The sequence below is a fragment of the Suricata suricatta genome, chromosome 13 (assembly GCF_006229205.1).
Source record: "Suricata suricatta isolate VVHF042 chromosome 13, meerkat_22Aug2017_6uvM2_HiC, whole genome shotgun sequence".
Taxonomy (NCBI): domain Eukaryota; kingdom Metazoa; phylum Chordata; class Mammalia; order Carnivora; family Herpestidae; genus Suricata; species Suricata suricatta.
The window spans coordinates 22,311,358-22,329,065 of NC_043712.1; the positions used below are offsets into that span (position 1 = coordinate 22,311,358).

Sequence of the window (17,708 nt, forward strand, 5' to 3'; positions counted from 1 at the left end):
AATGGAGGACCAGGGGGAGGGGAAAAGGGAAAGAGAGTTGGGGAGAGAGAGGGATGCAAAACTTGAGAGACTACTGAATACTGAAAACGAACTGAGAGTTGAAGGGGAAGGGGAAGGCAGGGAAAAGAGGTGGAGGTGATGGAGGAGGGCACTTGTGGGGAAGAGCACTGAGTGTTGTATGGAAACTAATTTGATGATAAACTACTTTAAATAAATAAATAAATAAATAAATAAATAAAAAATAAAAATAAAAAATGAAGTAGCTGTCCTTTGACTATTTCTGTATTGGATGTCTATCTTTTTTTTAGTGGCTTGTCATTCTTTATATATTCTATATATGAGTCTATTGACTGGTATTTCTATATCCATTCTGTACCCTGTATTTAAATATTTTAAAAATGTTTATTTATTTTTGAGAGAGAGAGAGCACAAGCAAAAGAGAGGCAGAGAGAGGGAGACACAGAATCTGAAGCAGGCTCAGGCTCTGAGCTGTCAGCAGAGAGTCAGATGCAGGGCTTGAACCCACGAACCCTGAGATCATGACCTGTGCCAAAGTTGGACACTTAACCAACTGAGCCAGCCAGGCGCCCCTGTGCCCTTTATTTTTACTCTTAATAATATCTTCAATAAGAAACCAAAAACTTCTTCATTTTAATGCAGTCCATTGTATCAATAATATACTCCATTATTAGTGGCTTTTCTGTCTTGTAATCTTTGCCTTCCCCAAGTAAATAAAACTTATTCTATTATTTCTTCTAGAAGACTGTCTTCTTAAATGTGGGTCTACGATTCAGTTAGAACTGTGTATGATGTTTTGTGTATGATGTGAGACGGAGGCTGAGATTAACCTTTGCCCACAGGGATATCCATTTGCCTAGACACTGCCGCACACCGTTTGCCGCCTCCCCCGCCGCTCTGCAGCCACATTTGCCACAAGCATATTAAGCTGTTTTATTTCAAGGCAGTTTTTAAGATGTTTATATGTGGCCTGAAATTTATTTAATTTAGATTCACTCTCTACTTGGGTCCCTAAGTGAATTCAACTTTTTGGGCATGTAATTCTTGTCAATAAGCAATCCAAGAGCGTCTTCAGACTATATGTCCATGAGCCTTCAAGCAAAGTACAAATTCCAGTTTCTCAATGGACCAAAATCCTTCTCCATCTCTGATTCCGTGCCTCTTTGCCTGCGGACTACAGGCATGGAGAGGTCAGGACTACTAGATACTTAGTTATCTGTCCTCCGTGTTCACAAATTGCCTAGAGGCCCACACTGTTTATATTTGTAATCATCTTTTCATTGGTGCTTTCATTTTCCCTTGACTATTCAAAGGAATGTCCACTCTCTCAGGAGGACCGGGCTAAGTTTGGGGGCACAGAAGCTAGAGACGCATAAAAGGCTTATTCTGAGTGATTCACCATCGAGGAAGTGGGGAAGCCACCCAGGCCTGTCTCCACCCAGAACTTCTGAGGAGAAAGGACTAAGCGGCCCAGGATGCACGGGAAGAGAACTTCCAAAGGAAGGTTCTGGCAAATGTTTAACTTGACTCTGTGTTTCGAAAGCCCTTGTGCTCTTGGATTTAGCGCATCTCCAAATTTACCCAAACATAAAAATAGCCCATTAAAATAAATGCCAGAAACAAATAAAGGACAATAAATAAAATATCACAAAAAGTCCGATTAAATGTCAAAACTGACGGGGAGGTTATGCCAAATTGAGCAACTCTCACCTGACCAGTTTACGGGATTTCTCTGAAGCCCAGGGATCATCAGCAAAACCCACTGCGATCCAAAAGTCATTTTCTAAAAGCCACAGATGTAGTTGAAATCTTTGGTAAAAAAGCAGAAGCAGAGAACAGTGGGACTCTGAGTGAATTTCCTTGGCGTTCAGTGCACAAAGTCACACACTATAGAGACCCGCAGTGTAGTATGTGAACAGCGGAGCACAGGGGTGTAACTGGGACAACACAGCCTAAGCAGAAACTCACAGTGTGGGAATCAAGACAGGGCAACATTTATAGGTCGGACAGTTGTGGGTAAGTCTAGACAGAAAGTCTATGAAATTAGGTTCACCATTCTTCCCCAAATCTTTGTTAATGGTCCAGAGTCGACAGGCAGCAGTGCAGAGGGACCAGACCATACCTTGTTGAGACCAGGCGGAGAACTCAGAGCAAGGAAACTGAGGGAAATTCCATACCCCCGGCTCCCTACGCCCATATAAATGCATCTCTGTAAACAGACCTGCCAGGTGTGCAAACAGAAAAATGTTTCTCCAAAGCTAGTTATTTTGATAAGAACTACTTGTTATTTATTCAATAAGTAACTATTTTTACTTGGTTTTATAGCAGGCAAGTGTCTTGCATGGCCTAATACCTTGGGAGGCATCCCAACCACCAAAAGCTCATTAAAGAGTGGCTGAAACACCAAATCCCTCCAACCTTGCTCAGCTGTTTGTGTGACTATGACTCAAAGTCCCCACTAGAGGGCAGGAAACATTAATGTAAGATGATGAATAAATGGATAAATTATAATTATTGGAATAGCACATAATCATAGATAACATATATTACACACACTGTAAAAGCCATGAACTCCATCAAATGCTATATATGCATCATTTAAATTATGTATAGTATTTTCATCTAGTGTTTATCAGAACTTGAATTATACAATTCTTTCCCCAGAACTGAAGTTCCATGAAGATCATGTCTGTTTATTTTATTTAATTTAAAACAATGTTTTTACATTTATTTATTTTTGAGAGACAGAGAGAGGCAGAGCGTGAGCAGAGGAGGGTCAGAGAGAGAGGGAGACACAGAATCTGAAACAGGTGCCAGGCTCTGAGCAAATGTTCAGCACAGAGCCTGACGCAGGGCTTGAACCCACAAACCGTGAGATCATGACCTGCACTGAAGTCAGACGCGTAACTAGCTGAGCCGCCCAGGTGCACCAATCATGTCTGTTTAATGTACTATTCTATATGGTCTGGAACACTGTAGTAATTGAATAAGTGCTGGTAAATGAATAAACTTGGAAGGAATTGAATCGTGACTTCAAAACCAAATGGTAGAGGCCGTTTTTCTTATAGTTACATTGTGCTTTGTTGTTAGTAAAATTGTTTTTAAATGTTGTAATGTCTCTTTTTAGGTTTTCAAAATTAGTTATTACATAGTAGCCACATAGTGTTCCTTCAATAGCTTTTATATATACTTTATTTTGGGGGGGAAACATTCTTTAACAGAGAGTGATAGGCATGGTCAAAACTAAACTCAGTAACGGCCTTCTTTAGAAGAACTTGTAATATTAACTTTTTATTTTGATTCAAGGTATTGGAATTATCTGGACCAATTTGTGAATTTGCCTTCAACAAACTCTTACACTGCTGACTCCATGCCTGGCGCTGTTCTAAAAGCTTTATATCCAGGGGCGCCTGGGTGGCTCAGTCGGTTAAGGGTCCGACTTCAGCTCAGGTCATGATCTCACAGTTCGTGGGTTTGAGCCCTGCATCAGGCTCTGTGCTGACAGCTCAGATCTTAGAGCCTGGTCCAGATTCTGTTTCTCCCTCTCTCTCTCAGCCCTCACCTGCTCACTTGCTCTCTCTCAAAAATAGATAAACATTTAAAAAGTTTAAGACTTTATATCCTTATAAAGGTGTTATTATTAGCCCATTTTAGAGATGAGGAAACTGTAACTAATATTAGCCATTTTACAGATGAGGAAACGGAGGATGGTGGGATTGAGAAACAAGATTTCACAACTAGTAAGCGGCACAGCCAGGACGAAAACCCTGGGGTCTGGCAGTGGAGTCCAGGCACACCATCACCACACTGTGTCTACAATTCACTTACTGATATTATACAATCATTACACAGAGTTGTAATTGCACAGGTAAGGATTCTGATATAGGCCACAGCCAATCAAATTTCGGGAAACCTTTACGCATTTTCATACTGGACTTTTAATTATATATTTTTAATGTTTCTTTATTCTTGAGAGAGAGAGAGTGAGTGCCATAGGTGAAGGGAAGAGAGGGAGACCAAGGGTCTGAAGTGGGCTCTGTGAAGAGAGCAGAGAGCCCGACACAGGGCTCGAACCCATAAAGTGTGAGATCATGACCTGAGCCAAAGCTGGATGCTTGCTTAACTGACTGAGCGACCCAGGCGCCCCTGGACTTTTCATTCATTTGACATAACAGTGCTGGGGAAAGGAGGTCAGAAGGTGTCCTTGCCTCTCAAAATCTTGCTTGTTTCTAGACAGGGAGTTATTTTGTCATTACATGATGAGACATTATAAACAGTAATCACCTTTCCAAAAAACCAAACACAAACTTGCAAAGGCCAGCCTGCTCTAGGGCAGAGCTCTTGGCATAGCAACAGAGGAGCCAAAGCATACAATGCAAAATATTATTTAAGGTCCTCAAAATGCAATACACTTACGGCCAAGGAAGTTTTGCAATAAAAACAACATGTAACCACCATATGACTCAGCAATTCTGCTCCTAGGAAGAGTAACCAAGGTTCCGGAGACAAGTATTTAAAGAAAAACCCGCACATGAATATTCATAGCAGCACGACTCAGCTTTTCCAACAATGAACCGTATCACTTTCACAAAGGACAACGCAGGCATGTCTCTACCAAGCCGTAGACCCCCTCCTGATGATCCAAGACCACAGGCGCCTCTGTCACAACATCTAACACAGAACCTTCTCCTCTCCCACCCGCCAGTCTGCTCCTCTCCTGGGCCTACCTCTGTGACAGGAACTGCCATTCCCCTACCTGATATGGGTTAAATCATGTCCCTCCAAATTCACATGTTGAAGTTCTAACCCCAATTCCTCGGAATGTGACTTTGCCTGGAAATAGGGTCACTGTAGATATAATTAGCTGAATTAAGATGAGGCCATTAGAGGAGCACCTGGGTGGCTGTCAGTGAAACTTCTGACTCTTGGTTTCATCTCAGGTCATGATCTCACAGGTGGGGAGATTGAACCTGACTCTGGGAGTGCAGAGCCTACTTGGGTTTCTCTAAATAAATAAATAAATAAATAAATAAATAAATAAATAAATAAATAAAACATTAAAAAAAAAAAAGAGAGAGACCATTAAAGTGGATCCTAGTCCAAGATGACTAGTGTCCTTATAAAAGTGGGAAATTTGGGGGCGCCTGGGTGGCTCAGTCGGTTAAGCGTCCAGCTTCAGCTCAGGTCATGGTCTCACGGTCCGTGAGTTCGAGCCCCGCGTCAGGCTCTGTGCTGACAGCTAGCTCAGAGCCTGGAGCCTCTTTCGGATTCTGTGTCTCCCTCTCTCTGACCCTCCCCTGTTTGTGCTGTCTCTCTCTGTCTTTCAAAAATAAATAAAAAACATTAAAAAATTTTTTAAAAAAGGAAAATTTGGAGGCAGACATACACAAAGGGAGATCACTATATGAATATAAAGGCAGAGGTCAAGGGACGCTTTTACAGGCCAGGGAACACCAAAGGCTGCCAGCGAGCCAACAGAAGCCAGGTGAGAGCCCACAACAGATTCCTCATCGTCCCCAGAACAAAACTCGGCTTGCTGGCACCTTGAACTTGGACCTCTGGCCTCCAGAATTGTAGGACCATACATTTCTGATGTTTAAGCTCACCAATCTGTGGCACTTTGCTACAGTAGCCCTAGAAAATGAACACACTGCCCGGTGAAGACGTACTCTCCACATCACACCCCTAGATCCGATCCAGTTACCCTCCGGCTCGGCCCCTAGAGATCAGCTGTGACTTCTTTCTACTGCCTCCGTTGGTGCGCTGGTTCCGTTAGGACCAGATAGAAAGCGACTTAGCTGACCAAATGGTGCAAAGACAGGGCAGAGAGTCTACGGTTCAAAGGGAATAGAGAGAGGGTGGTGCTGGCAAGCAGGGGTGAGGGCGCACCTCTCTCCGTGGGTAAGATAAACACCAGCTAACTGGTTGGTTGGAAAATGCTTAGACCAAACAGGCCGGTGCAAATGTCTAAGAGCTGAGGCTCCCCTGGGCTCCGTCCCCAAGGCGGACTTTGGGTCTGGGCTTTCTTCGGGGATGTGAGTGGTGGGTGAGCAGAGATTTGGGGGCACACTTCCTACTGGGGTCCCCTAGGGCATGGCTGCCGCACGCACACCCCTGAGGCACCAGCATTGTGAGGCCGCGGAAGGAGTTCTTTTTTCCAACTGCAAATCAAACAGACAGGTTTGGCCCTGAGCCTCCAGGTTTCAGTCCAAGAGGTGCGAGCTGAGGTGGCACTGGCATTGCCCTGCATCAGTGCCAGCGCCGCCCGGAAGCGGGAGACTTCACAGGAACTCTGGGAGTTGAACTCTAAACACTGGGACTGAGCAGAGAAGGACCTGCAGTACGCCCGGAGAAGGACCCTGGGCGCCCAGAAGGCTTCTGAGCAGCTCTGCTTGCCTTGTTGCTTTCTCCCCTGCTCCCCCCTCACACCTCGCCCCTCCATCTCTCCTGTCTGTCGCTCCTTGCCCCTCCCTCCGCCAGCCCCCATCTCCTCCCTCCTCCCTTAGCCTGTCTTACTACCCTCCTCCTCCTTTCCTTCCTTCCCTCTTGGGGATCCTTTTTTTTCCAACCCCCCAATCTTCCTCTCCCCTCTGACGCTTCCTTTTCTTATGTCCCTGTCTCCTGCCTTCCCCTCCCCCCACATATCCCTCACCAGTCAGTCTGTCCGCTTGCCTGAGCTTCACTCTTTCCCTACCTTCCACTTAGCGCTGCCTTCCCCTACACTGTCCCTCATTTCCCTTACCTTTCCCTCCCTCTCATCTCCTCCTCCCCCTTACCTGTCCACTTGCCTCCTCTCAACCCCCCTCCTCTCCTCCCCCCTCCCACGCCCCGCCCATCACTGTTTGCTTTTCTCCGGATGAAGGGGTTTCCCTGCCCATGCCCTGCCCTGCCCCATTTGTGGCTCCTGGGGTCTTGCTTCATGGCTGAGGCCTCAGGGACTCAGGCCCCGGGGACAGGGCCCCGGGTCAGCATGCAGCTCCTGAGAGCCCAGTACGAAGGCTTGCGTCGGCAGCAGAGGGCCCAGGCCCATCTGGTGGTGCTCCCGAAAGGTAGGGGCCGGGCAGGTGCCTGGGCGAACGTGGAGGGAGGAGGGCCCGGCCCTGGGCGTGAGGGGTGGCTGGCTGAAGACAGCGGAGGCCAGGGGCTCTGGGAGCCCTCCTGGTGGGGAAGAGCAGGATGCCCGCAAAGTCAGAGCCAGAGCAGGGAGGCGGGTTCAGAGCAGCTCTGCTTGGCTCGGTTCCTTCCCCTGCCAGCTGACCCAGGGGCCTCCACCAGGCATCTGGCCGGCTGCCTGCTGTACCTGGCCTCTGCCCTTAAAGTTCTCACCTCGTAGAACTGTTCTGCCTGGTGGATGGCGGGGGGAGGGGGGGTGACCCTGCTGGGCCAGGTGGGGAGATGGTAGCTCTTCCTGGCTGGGCTCAGGGCCTGCAAACCAGAGAAACTGGCTCTGGAGAGAGCAGACGTGGCGCTCCCAGGAGCCTGGGCACTGGCTGGACGAGGCACTGGGCTCAGCGACCGGGGAGGCACCCTGGCACCGGGAGCTTGCTCATCACGGTCTCAAACAGCAGCCAAGGAGGCAGAGATACAGAACGCTCAAGAGGAGACATCTCTTCCCTCTGGGAACCAGATTTTATTCCTGGAGGAAGTTAGGGGCCCGGGGCTCAGTCCTGGCCCTTGCCTCTAACAGAGGAGTAGCTGTAGGCCAAGGGAGGTGGGAAGGCTAATGCTGTGCGTGGCAGCTTCACCACCGAGCCAAAGGCACCCGTTTCTCATTTGGGCTGTTGCCAGCCGATGGGTTCTGTTTGAACTGAACTGGCATAGCCAAATAGCCCCCCATCTCGGCAGGGCATACACTGAAAGGTTCCGAAAGCCCTAGACCATCCTCAAAGGTGTTTATTCATTCAGCCACGCAGCAAACATTTATCAAATTAAACCACTATCAAATGAAAGTACCAGGCTTAACACGCCCACAATTCAGACTCACAAATCCCTGTAATGGGCGTTGTCCCAAAGACAACTTAAACTCCACCTGCCCCATCAAACTCACCCTCCCCTGCCCAAACCCTCCCCTCTGGCTCTTTCTCCCAAGCCCTGTAACTCAGTGCCCTCCTCCTCTGGCATCAGGTAATCAGCTAGGGCCGGGCAGGCCCTGCTTTGTCGGGGAAGACTTCTGATGCCCAGGCCAGGTCAGCCACTCCATGGAAACTGTTTTGGGGTCAGGGTCCAGGTCTACCTCCCACTTAGTCCTTTTCCTCTGTCTCTGTGGACCACATGCTGGGTGGACAGCTCCTCTCTGCTACCAAGACCTGCCTGTCCACCTTGCCATAGTGGAGAGGATACTAGTTCCTTGGTTCTCCCATCATTCCCCTCCTCCTCTGTTCTCAAATAAATACATAACATTTAGGTTCCCAGGCTGAGAAAAACCGTGCAGTCCTAAAATGGGAATAAATGTTCAGTCCCACCACTGTTGGCAGAGATGGCCACACCAGTCCTGTTCCTCTTAGATTCCCAGAACTGGAGCTCAGGGGCTCCCTTCTGCCTTGAGATCCCCAACACCAGCTCCCCACTCCTGCCGATACTTTGTCCCATCATGACAAAGTGTGCCATACTGGGCACATTTGCGGTGACACACTCCCAAATACTCAAGAAACTTCACGGACAATTCAGAGGGCTCTCCAGGCTGATCACAGACTTGCTGTCTTGGGAACATGCCTTGCAGTCATTCCCACAACCCTCTCTGCCACCAAGGGTTGATGATAAACTGTCATGTGCCACAAGGTGGTAAAAATACATCCCCGAGAAAGAAGAGAGACATGAGTCTGGATCCCCGTCCCTGTAGCCAGTTCAGAGAAGCAGCAGGAACTATAGGTGTCTTCTCAGACCTGCGTCTGTGGGTGGGAGAAGGGGAAGGGGCAGTCCTCCAAGAGGAGCTGCTTGGAAACCAGCTCTGTCTTCTACCTCAGGAGGTAAACCTGTTACTGGAATCCCAGAGCACAGAACCTTGTAAGTCAAGAGTAACCTTTCCCCTAGGCCAGTGCACGTGAACCTGTACCATTCTTTTAGCTTGAAATGCTAGTTCCCTAGCTCTACCTCGCTGGAGTCTGTTATTAAACTCTGTTCTGCTTGAGTTTTTCTTCAAAGCATCGGTTACTACCTACAATTTTATTATATTTGTTTGCTAGAATGGATATATTATAATATATATTCTATATGGAATATTCTATACAGAATATATATTATTCTATTCTATACAGACTATATATTATAAGATATTCTACCCCACTTGAACCCATCCATGAAGATATGGATTTTGTCTCAATGTTTACTGCCATAGTCCCAGAACCTAGAATAAATAGTGCCTGGCACATAATAAATGCTCAATAAATATATGTTGAATGAATGAATAATTGTGCATTTGTGTGTGTGTGTGTGTGTGAGTGTGTTAGAGAGTGCGTGGGTGTGAATGTGTGGGCATGGGAGGGAATGCACATGTGTGAACATATGTAAGCGGGGTCATGTGTGACCCATGTATGTGTGTATATACCCATGCAGTGTACTGGCTACCTGGCTTCCTTGACATTTTGGGATTGTATTCCTTCAGCTTGAAAGCTCTGAGACCCCTAAAAGGGGAGCTACCCACGTACGTTCCAGTGGTGACCCTGCTTGTGCCTTGCTTTGTCAGGAGGGTGCACATCTGCTCCTGCTAAATCCATGGTCAGTGCTGTTTGGATTAACAAGGAGAGAAGGTGTTCACTGTCCCTGGAAGAGGCAGATCCTGAAGCAGAGGCGATGCTGGAGGAGGCTGACAGAGGCTGCCTTCAAGTCCCCAAATCTCCCTGGCACACGCACCTAGAGACGCACCGCTGGGTCCAGACCTTCCACCAGGAAACTGGTCTTCGAGTAAAACACAAGGGCAAGCTCGTGGGGTCCGAGCAAAGGCCCCCACAGGAAGGAGACTTGGGCTTGTTTGAAAACAATCAGATGGCTCAGCAAGGGACCACTGTCCTAGAAACAGCCCAGTGTGAATGTCAGGAGGGCGATGCCCAAACAAAGGCAGGGGGATCTGGCTTCAGTATTGGCATTCAGTGCCCTCCTTCCATAAAGAACCCACACAGGTCTGGAAAACCAGCTCACTATCCATTTCCCCAGAGGAAAACTCCCAGGATCTCTCAAACTGCCAGGAACCTGGGCTTATATGGCCCAGCCTGAAGCTTTCTATGCAGCCAAATGTCCCAGCGTTGAAACTATTGATGGCTTCATCAAAGAACACAAGAGGCAGAGCCACAACTAGGGCCTCTAGCTATGAGTAAGAGCTGGACTAACTCAGTTGCAGGGATTCTGAACTTCATGGTGGACACACAGTCTTGCCCTTCAAAAAAGAAGAGATTGCCTAGGCCAGATTGCACACAGTCCAGGATGAAAGAGGGCTGTCTGATTGATGCCATGTGGCCTTTTTCTGCTTGTATACAAAGACACTGGTATGGAGTCTTGGATGCCATTCCTTGGGTAGGCCCAGTAAGACATCTTTGTCTTTCAAAACGGGAATTTGCAAACATAACACAGGCGCCCTAGCCTTAGCAGTGCCCGGGAGTCAACGGGCGTGGGCAGTCTTGCTTTCAGTATCTTCTGATGATTTCTCACATGATCTGGAGAAACAAACGCTGAGAATTACCTTTTTCTGGCTACTGTGCCTGGAGGCCAGCTCACAAAGAAGTCCCTCCATTCATTGGGAATGACCACAGCATTTCAGCTGAGGCTCCCAAAGTATGGTCACCGTGGGTTAAACAAACAAACCTACTGTTTCATGTGTTTAAGGGGTGTTTAGGAAGGGTTGGCCATTTCTCAGCTCTCACTGAGACTGCACATTCCAGTGCAGCCATTGGTTTATGTCCTTGCCTCTCCCCCTCTATTCTTCCCTCCCTTCCTTTCCTTTCCTTGCCTTATCTTTTTCTTTCTTCCTTTCCTTCTTTCCTTCTTTTTCTTTCTTTCTTTCCTTCCTGCCAATTTCTCTGTCTTCTCATCCTTCCATCTGTCTCTCCCTCTCTCTCCTAATTATGTTCTTATTAAACACTGTCAGTGATTGAAGATATATAGTAATCAGAGCCTGAGCAGGAGACAAAGAAATGCTCCTACTTGGAAAATATGTATCCCCCCTCACCAAACTCCTTTCTTTTCAGCTAAATTTCAAGCACTCAGATCCTTCCCAGTATATTTTAAACTCAAGAAAAAGTGAAACAGGTGTTACTTGAGTGATAAGAAGGTCGTCTTTCCTGGTTAATGTTTAACTTTAGGAATGATATTTAAACACACCAAAGCTGCCTTTCCATCATATCAGATATCTCTCTGTAAGGTTTCATTTATATTTTCCTCTTTTTCCCCAATGGTGATCTAGTCTTGCACATCTTCATCCAGAGCTGTTAACTAGGTCTGTCATTACCGGTCAAAGATACAGATGTGCCTGCTCATTGGATCACCCAGAATTTCATTCCAATTTGGAGGTTTGTTGCATTTTTTTGTGTGTATGAATTAATAAGAGCTACAGCTAATTTGTTTTCTAGTCTAATGAAAAATAAGGACATTTTCTGAAAAAACTTTGTCCTTCGTTTTTGTTTTAAAGAGGATTCCCGGGGGTGCCCAAGTGGCTCATTTGATTAAGCATCCAATTTTTTATTTTGGCTCAGGTCACAATCTCCCTGGTTATGAGACTGAGCCCTGTATGGGCCTCCATGCTGGGAGTGGAGCCTGCTTAAAAGTCTCTCTCCCCCTCCCTTTCCTTCTGCCTATCCCCTGCTGTGGCTCTCTATAAATGAATGAATGAATGAAGATTCCCATAAGTAACCCCTCTTTCTACAATGTATCAGTCAGGATAGGCTACGTTTTGCTGCAGAAACAAACCCTCAAATCTTACAATGGAAGCTTTTTTTTTTTCCCCACTCACGAAAATGGATTTGGGCAAACTTCCCAGGGAAGCTCCTGTACATACATGGCCAGCAGTTCAGGCTGCTTCAATATCGTGGCACCTACAGTATCAATACTGGCTTCCCTAATCACTGTAGCAGGAGGAGAGCCATGTACATAGTCATGTACTGGCTTTGAAATCACTTTTGCTTACCTTTCATTGTCCAGAGAGAGTGTCAAAGTCCTATCTTCACTTCAAGGGTAGGCAGTTATCCCAGGTGCCTGGAAGGGGAGAAGAAATGGAAAGCATGGATGAGCAGAAATAATGGCTGCAGAGGTAGATCGGGGCCAGTTGTAGTACATTATTAGATTTCATCCTGAATACAGTAAGTAGCTATTAAGAGATTTACATATGAGACTAAAATGATTTGATTTGCAGTTTAACCAGATTACTTGAGCTGTTCTATGGAGGATGAGTTGAGAGTCACATTAAGAGACAATGCCAGGGAAATGTTCAAAATAAGTTCAGTGGAAAAGATGCTATTAGCTCAAGCAAGAGTGAGAGCTGAGGAGATGAGGGAAAACTGGATACATCTGGTATCTATTTTGGAGATAAAGTCATTAGGATTTACCGAAGGAAGATTGTAAGTTCACTTTGAGGCATCCTGAGTTTGGGATGTTCGTGAGACACACAAATGAAGCTATCAAATAGGCCAGGGGATAATTGAGACCAAAGTTCTGGATGACATGAATTTGAGGGACACGAGTATGTGGATGGACTGAAAACATGAGCAAAGGTGAGCTCATCTATGCAGAGTGCAGAGAGAAGGCAGGGTCTTGAATAAGTCCTGAAAATGCACAATTTATTTAGTTGAAAAATTTCTAAGGATTTTTCCAATCCTTCTTTAGAAGAGGTAAGGAAGAGGGAGGAGAGAGCAACTGAAGGACACTGAAGAGCAGGACCCTGACTGGGGAGAGAAGGAGAGCCAGGGTGATGGGGAGCCACAGACCTCAAGAGACTGGACATGCACAGGTCACTTCCCTAAATGCAAACCTTCCACAAATTCCGGTTTTCTAGATCCATAGTCCTCAGTCTGAAGTTGCTTTTCCTTGAGCATGGATGGGTTCAGAAGGCCAGAGTCCAAGAGGCAATGCCTTAGTGGGAAACCTTTTCAGCCAAGAACAGGTCAGGTCAGTGTCAGCAAGTTCAGGTCTGAGCCAACTGCCCATCACCAAGGTTGATCTGATAGGGCACCCTTGCCCCAGACTCCTGGTCTTTCCTGGGACCTTCTTGTGCTGGGGGTGGGACTGAGGATTGAGCGTTCCTCTGGGAGAGTTTGAAGGGAGAGGGGGCAAGGGCAGGGCTGGTTTGGGATTCTTCCTCTTCCCACAAGGCTGCTTCTGCCAAGAGCATTAGACCAGAACCACCCCTCTGTTGTTCAGTCACACTCACACTTCCACCAACCCATGGGCTGGCACACCTGCTCAGGCAAAGGGCTCAGCTTAGTTTGGGCTGTCACAGTACCCACAGCTGATTTTCTCTCTCCTGTGCTGGGCAGGACCGGAGCTAACCTCTTGCCCAACTCTCTGCAGTGCTAGTAGAAGAAAGTTCTCATAAACTAGAGACCACCCAGCTCACAAGGGTGAGTCCTGCATCAGGTCTCCCAGCTTTCCAACCACAGTGAGGACCCCTCACCCCCTCACTCTGGCCTGCCACCACATGGCTGCTGGTGATGGGCTTCAGTCTTCCAGGCTCCAGCCTCAGCACTGTCATTAGGAAACATAATTTTGGCTGAGTTACTGAGCTCTCTGAGCGACACAAGTTTCGGTTATAACATGAGGCCACAATAGGGCAGAAGCAGGGACAGGAGGAGACATTGGCGTTAGCTGGCAATTTTGCACATCCCCGCTAGGAGGCAGCCTGCCTCCATGCCACCTCATCCAGATTCCCTAACTTTTCATCCCAGTTCTTACCTACTGAACCTCCCTTCCTGCCCCAGCAAGGCCTTAAAGCAAACACCTTTAAGGCCAGTGGAGTTGGATTCAGGAGAGGAGCATGATCTCCTTGTTCATACAGCCCTCCCCCGTTCAGAGGGTACAGCCTTTTGGCACCAGGGTGGAAGGCACAGGGAGCACAGATGGCTCTTTATGTGATTGGCTGTGGTGCCCAACTCTCTGCAGTGCTAGCAGAAGAAAGTTCTCATGAACTAGAGACCACCCAGCTCACAAGGGTGAGTCATGCATCAGGTCTCCCAGCTTTCCAACCACAGTGAGGACCCCTCACTCCCCACCTGGCCCAGCAGGAGTCTCTGTTCCCTTGGCTGTCTATATTGACCTAGCTCATGGTCTGTGGGCTTCACATGGACAGGTAGTGGCCCCCACAGGCTCCTGTAGATGAGGGTCTCCAACCCCTAGCTCCAGCCCTCCGACCTGCTATGCATCAGAGGTCTACCTCTCTTTACCCGGTTGGTGCCTAGGTCTCATCTACTCTCTGCTGGCCCAGCTGGGGCCTGTGCACACAGACCAGAGCCATTTCTGCACCTACTTGCTGCCATCACCATTGCTAGAGAAGATGGTTTAACTTAAGCAAACCAACTCCAATCCTGTAATGCCTCTATGTAACAAAATTGAAACCTAAGGACAACCTGTCACTAACGGCCAACTAGGCGTTGGGTTATAGCCAGTCAATCATTCCTTATTCTGCTTCCCCATCTGCTCTATCAAAGTCTCTCCCTGAGCTTTTCTGTTGGTGGAGTACCCCTAACCACTTTCAGTTGGGGACTACCTGATCAGAATAGAGTTTTGCTCAAATAAACTCTTTTAAACGTTTACCATTCCTCAGTTTATCTTTTAACACTACTATGTGAAACTGTTCCTGGCTGATTCCTTCCCTTCATTTATTTCTGTGTCATCATAGCTAGGAAATCTTCTTGAAATATTTTTGACTTGAAATTGTTGGTGGTGAAATTGGTGCTCCTGTGTGGAGCGCAGAGAGAACCCTATGACATTTTGAATACTGCTTTTTAAAACCCAACCCTTTCCCAGCCGTTGAGGCATTGGGTATCCCTACTTTGCACTAATATTCCTTTAAGTCACTTCCTTATTATCTAGAAAGACCTGCCTGACTCACTGTCAACATTTTCCATCTGCACATAAATTCCTGAAGGTTTTGTTTGTTTTTTATTTTGTTTTTTCATCTGTTGTGATTATCTTTCATCCACAGCTAACGAAAAATACGCTTCCTGGAAACAGTGTTCCAGGGACGGAACTTTTCATTCTCATTTTATTTCTTGGCTCTGGGCTTGTGGCAGTTCCATTAAGTTTTCCCCCTTCACTTCCATCCAGAAAGACAATACAACCACAATTATGAATCAGTTTATCTCCCTCCTCATTGTCTGTTCATTGAGGAATCTGCCACCTGGCTAGGTTTTGTTTTGTTTTGTTTTGTTTTGCTTTGTTTTGTTTTTATTTCTTCGGCTCCTTTAATTATAAAAGTCTTCTATGTTCTCAAAAAAAGGAAAAATCAGAAGGCAACATTCTAGTACAAAAATATACAATTGGAAGACATTACCACTGACTAGATCTGACAACTAAATCATGTCGAGGATTGTGAAAATAAAAGCAAATTAAAACAAAGTACTAAGCCCGGGGTTTTATTTAATCAGGGATGTTTACCATCTAGAACTCTTCCAAATAATACAGTGCTAGTTTACCCTAAAAAACAGAGCCAATGAGCCTGGAATCAGGCTGTGCATATTTTGAAAAACTTCTATGATCAACACCATTCCTGATAAAGAATCACTGTACTAACATGAACCATATTAACTCTACACCAGGACTTCTCATCCAGATACACCTAACCCTTCCCCAGCCTGGCTGTTTTCATACACCCCCTTAACTCCCCAAGTCCAGGATCACAGTCAAGGCTTGGCAGCACGCCAACCGCTCAGCCTCGGCCAAGCAATGGAAAGAGGAGGGAAAAGGTGGTGGTGGTGGTCAGCACCGCGTCCTGTGCCAGCCCAAACTCCCCACGTGTTGTTAAGGAAAGCCTGATCTGGCCCTCGGGACCAGTAGGAGCTCTAGCTCAGCAAAGACCGTCCCAATGCTGGAGCAGGTCCTGCTCACAGGTGATGCAGTGCTCTCTGGGTAAGAGGGGCTAGAGAGAGCTTGCCCCGCCCCCTGCTCTGCCCCTTGCCCCCCCCCATGGATCCCGCCCCCTGCCAGTCTCTGATTCCACTGTCAGATTCTCCCCCCAGTACCACAGGCTGGCTCTGCTTGTAAGGTTCTGCCTGGGGTATATGTGGCTACACTCGCAACCTGAGGACTAGGGTAGATTGTTCCCCAAGTCCCAAGCTCCTCCCTGCTGAGCTGTACTATATGCTGACAAAATCATACTCACAAAATCGATGGGAAGACCCCTGACCAGCTAAAGACCACTGCCAGTCTCTCAAGGGGGTGGTGGGTGCACAGGAGACTTAGAGCAAGTGCTCACCGTGGCCAGACCCTGGTGACGTGTCCCAAACATGAGCTGTGGGCCCCTGTTGCCCCTGGAACCTTAGGCAGGCAGCTGGGTGGGCCTTGTCCTTAGGCACTGGTCTAGACAGCGCTTCCCAACCCTGACTGCACAAGACAATCATCACGGAACTTAGAGTATATTCAACTAAATTACAATCTCTGGGCTAGGGCCAGAGCACTGATATTCTATATTTTCTTTTTGATCAAAGCATAAAACATGGCAGGTGTGGAAAGTGCACTAATCTTCAGTGTATGTCTTTTGTTTTTTTAAGTAGGCTTCACGCCCAGTTCGGAGTCCAGTGCAGGGCCTGAACTCATGATCCTGAGATCCAAGACCTGAGCTGAGATTAAAATCTTTAACCAACTGAGCCACCCAGGCACCCCTCTTCAGTGTATATCTTAAAGACTTTATATATATAAATACACTTATTTTCATAGAGATACACACACACACACACACACACACACACGGCATAGGTCAAGATAAAAATTTCCAGCATTCTAGAAAGTTCCCTTCAGCCTCTTCCTAGTAACTGGCCACATTTTCCCCAATGTCCTCTTTTCACCTTTTGCCATCATGAAAAAAGCTAATATTGCTCTTTGGACATGTCCTTTGGTGGCATTTGCTTTTATTTCTCTTTGTTAAAACAAAAAAGAGGGCAGTGAGACTTAACAGATGCCTGTCTAGGCCAGCTGGGTTTGAGCAGAGGTGATTTTTGGACGTTCCCCGGGGTTATTGTAATGTGTGGTCAGCATTCAGACCCACTACCTTGGGACCACATGGATTGCAAGCTGGAGGCTCAAACGAAATTACTCAAGGGACAAAGGCTTCCCTCTCTTCTTCATGTGCCCTCTCCTTTGGGTCCTACACTCCTGCTTGACTTTCTAAGGAGGGGGGTAGGGGTGAGGACCCATCGTGGGGGGAGGCAGCCTATGCTTATTGTGTCACACTAGCTTTGTGGATGGGAAGATCCCACCCTGGGTCTGGGGTTCTCTGAAAAAGAGAGTTGACCAGAAGGGTCAGTGATCCTCCTACCAACATGCAGGCCCAACTGTACGTCTGGGGTAGAGTTATGTGGGGGGGACAAGACCTTGGACTTCCTCTAGGGCCCCCCTGTGCACCTTCTCCCTCTGTGGAGGCACAGGCACATGGTCACTTCTTGCTGGAAGGTCCTGTAATTTCAGGATTCTCGTTGAGATGAACTGGAAGCCATACACAGACAACGGTGAACTTGGTTACGTCAGTGAGGAACGCTTCAGGAGAAGGGCCTGGGGCA

At 47.2% G+C, this 17,708-nt stretch overlaps 2 protein-coding genes across 3 annotated transcripts in view; one reads left to right on the forward strand and one right to left on the reverse strand.

Moving 5' to 3' along the window:
• The window catches only part of LOC115275826, a 55,626-nt gene that overhangs the window by 27,864 nt on the left and 10,054 nt on the right, over positions 1 to 17,708 (reverse strand). For both annotated transcript variants that reach the window (XR_003901768.1, XR_003901769.1), the window contains exon 2: positions 12,131 to 12,198. The gene's annotated coding sequence lies outside the window, so the exon portion shown is untranslated. The remainder of the gene's footprint in view (positions 1 to 12,130; positions 12,199 to 17,708) is intronic.
• On the forward strand, positions 6,875 to 10,246 carry C13H9orf152 (chromosome 13 C9orf152 homolog). Its single transcript, XM_029919600.1, has 2 exons — positions 6,875 to 7,067; positions 9,701 to 10,246. The coding sequence occupies exons 1-2, from the start codon at positions 6,875 to 6,877 to the stop codon at positions 10,225 to 10,227; spliced, it is 720 nt and encodes a 239-aa protein (XP_029775460.1). The 3' UTR covers positions 10,228 to 10,246.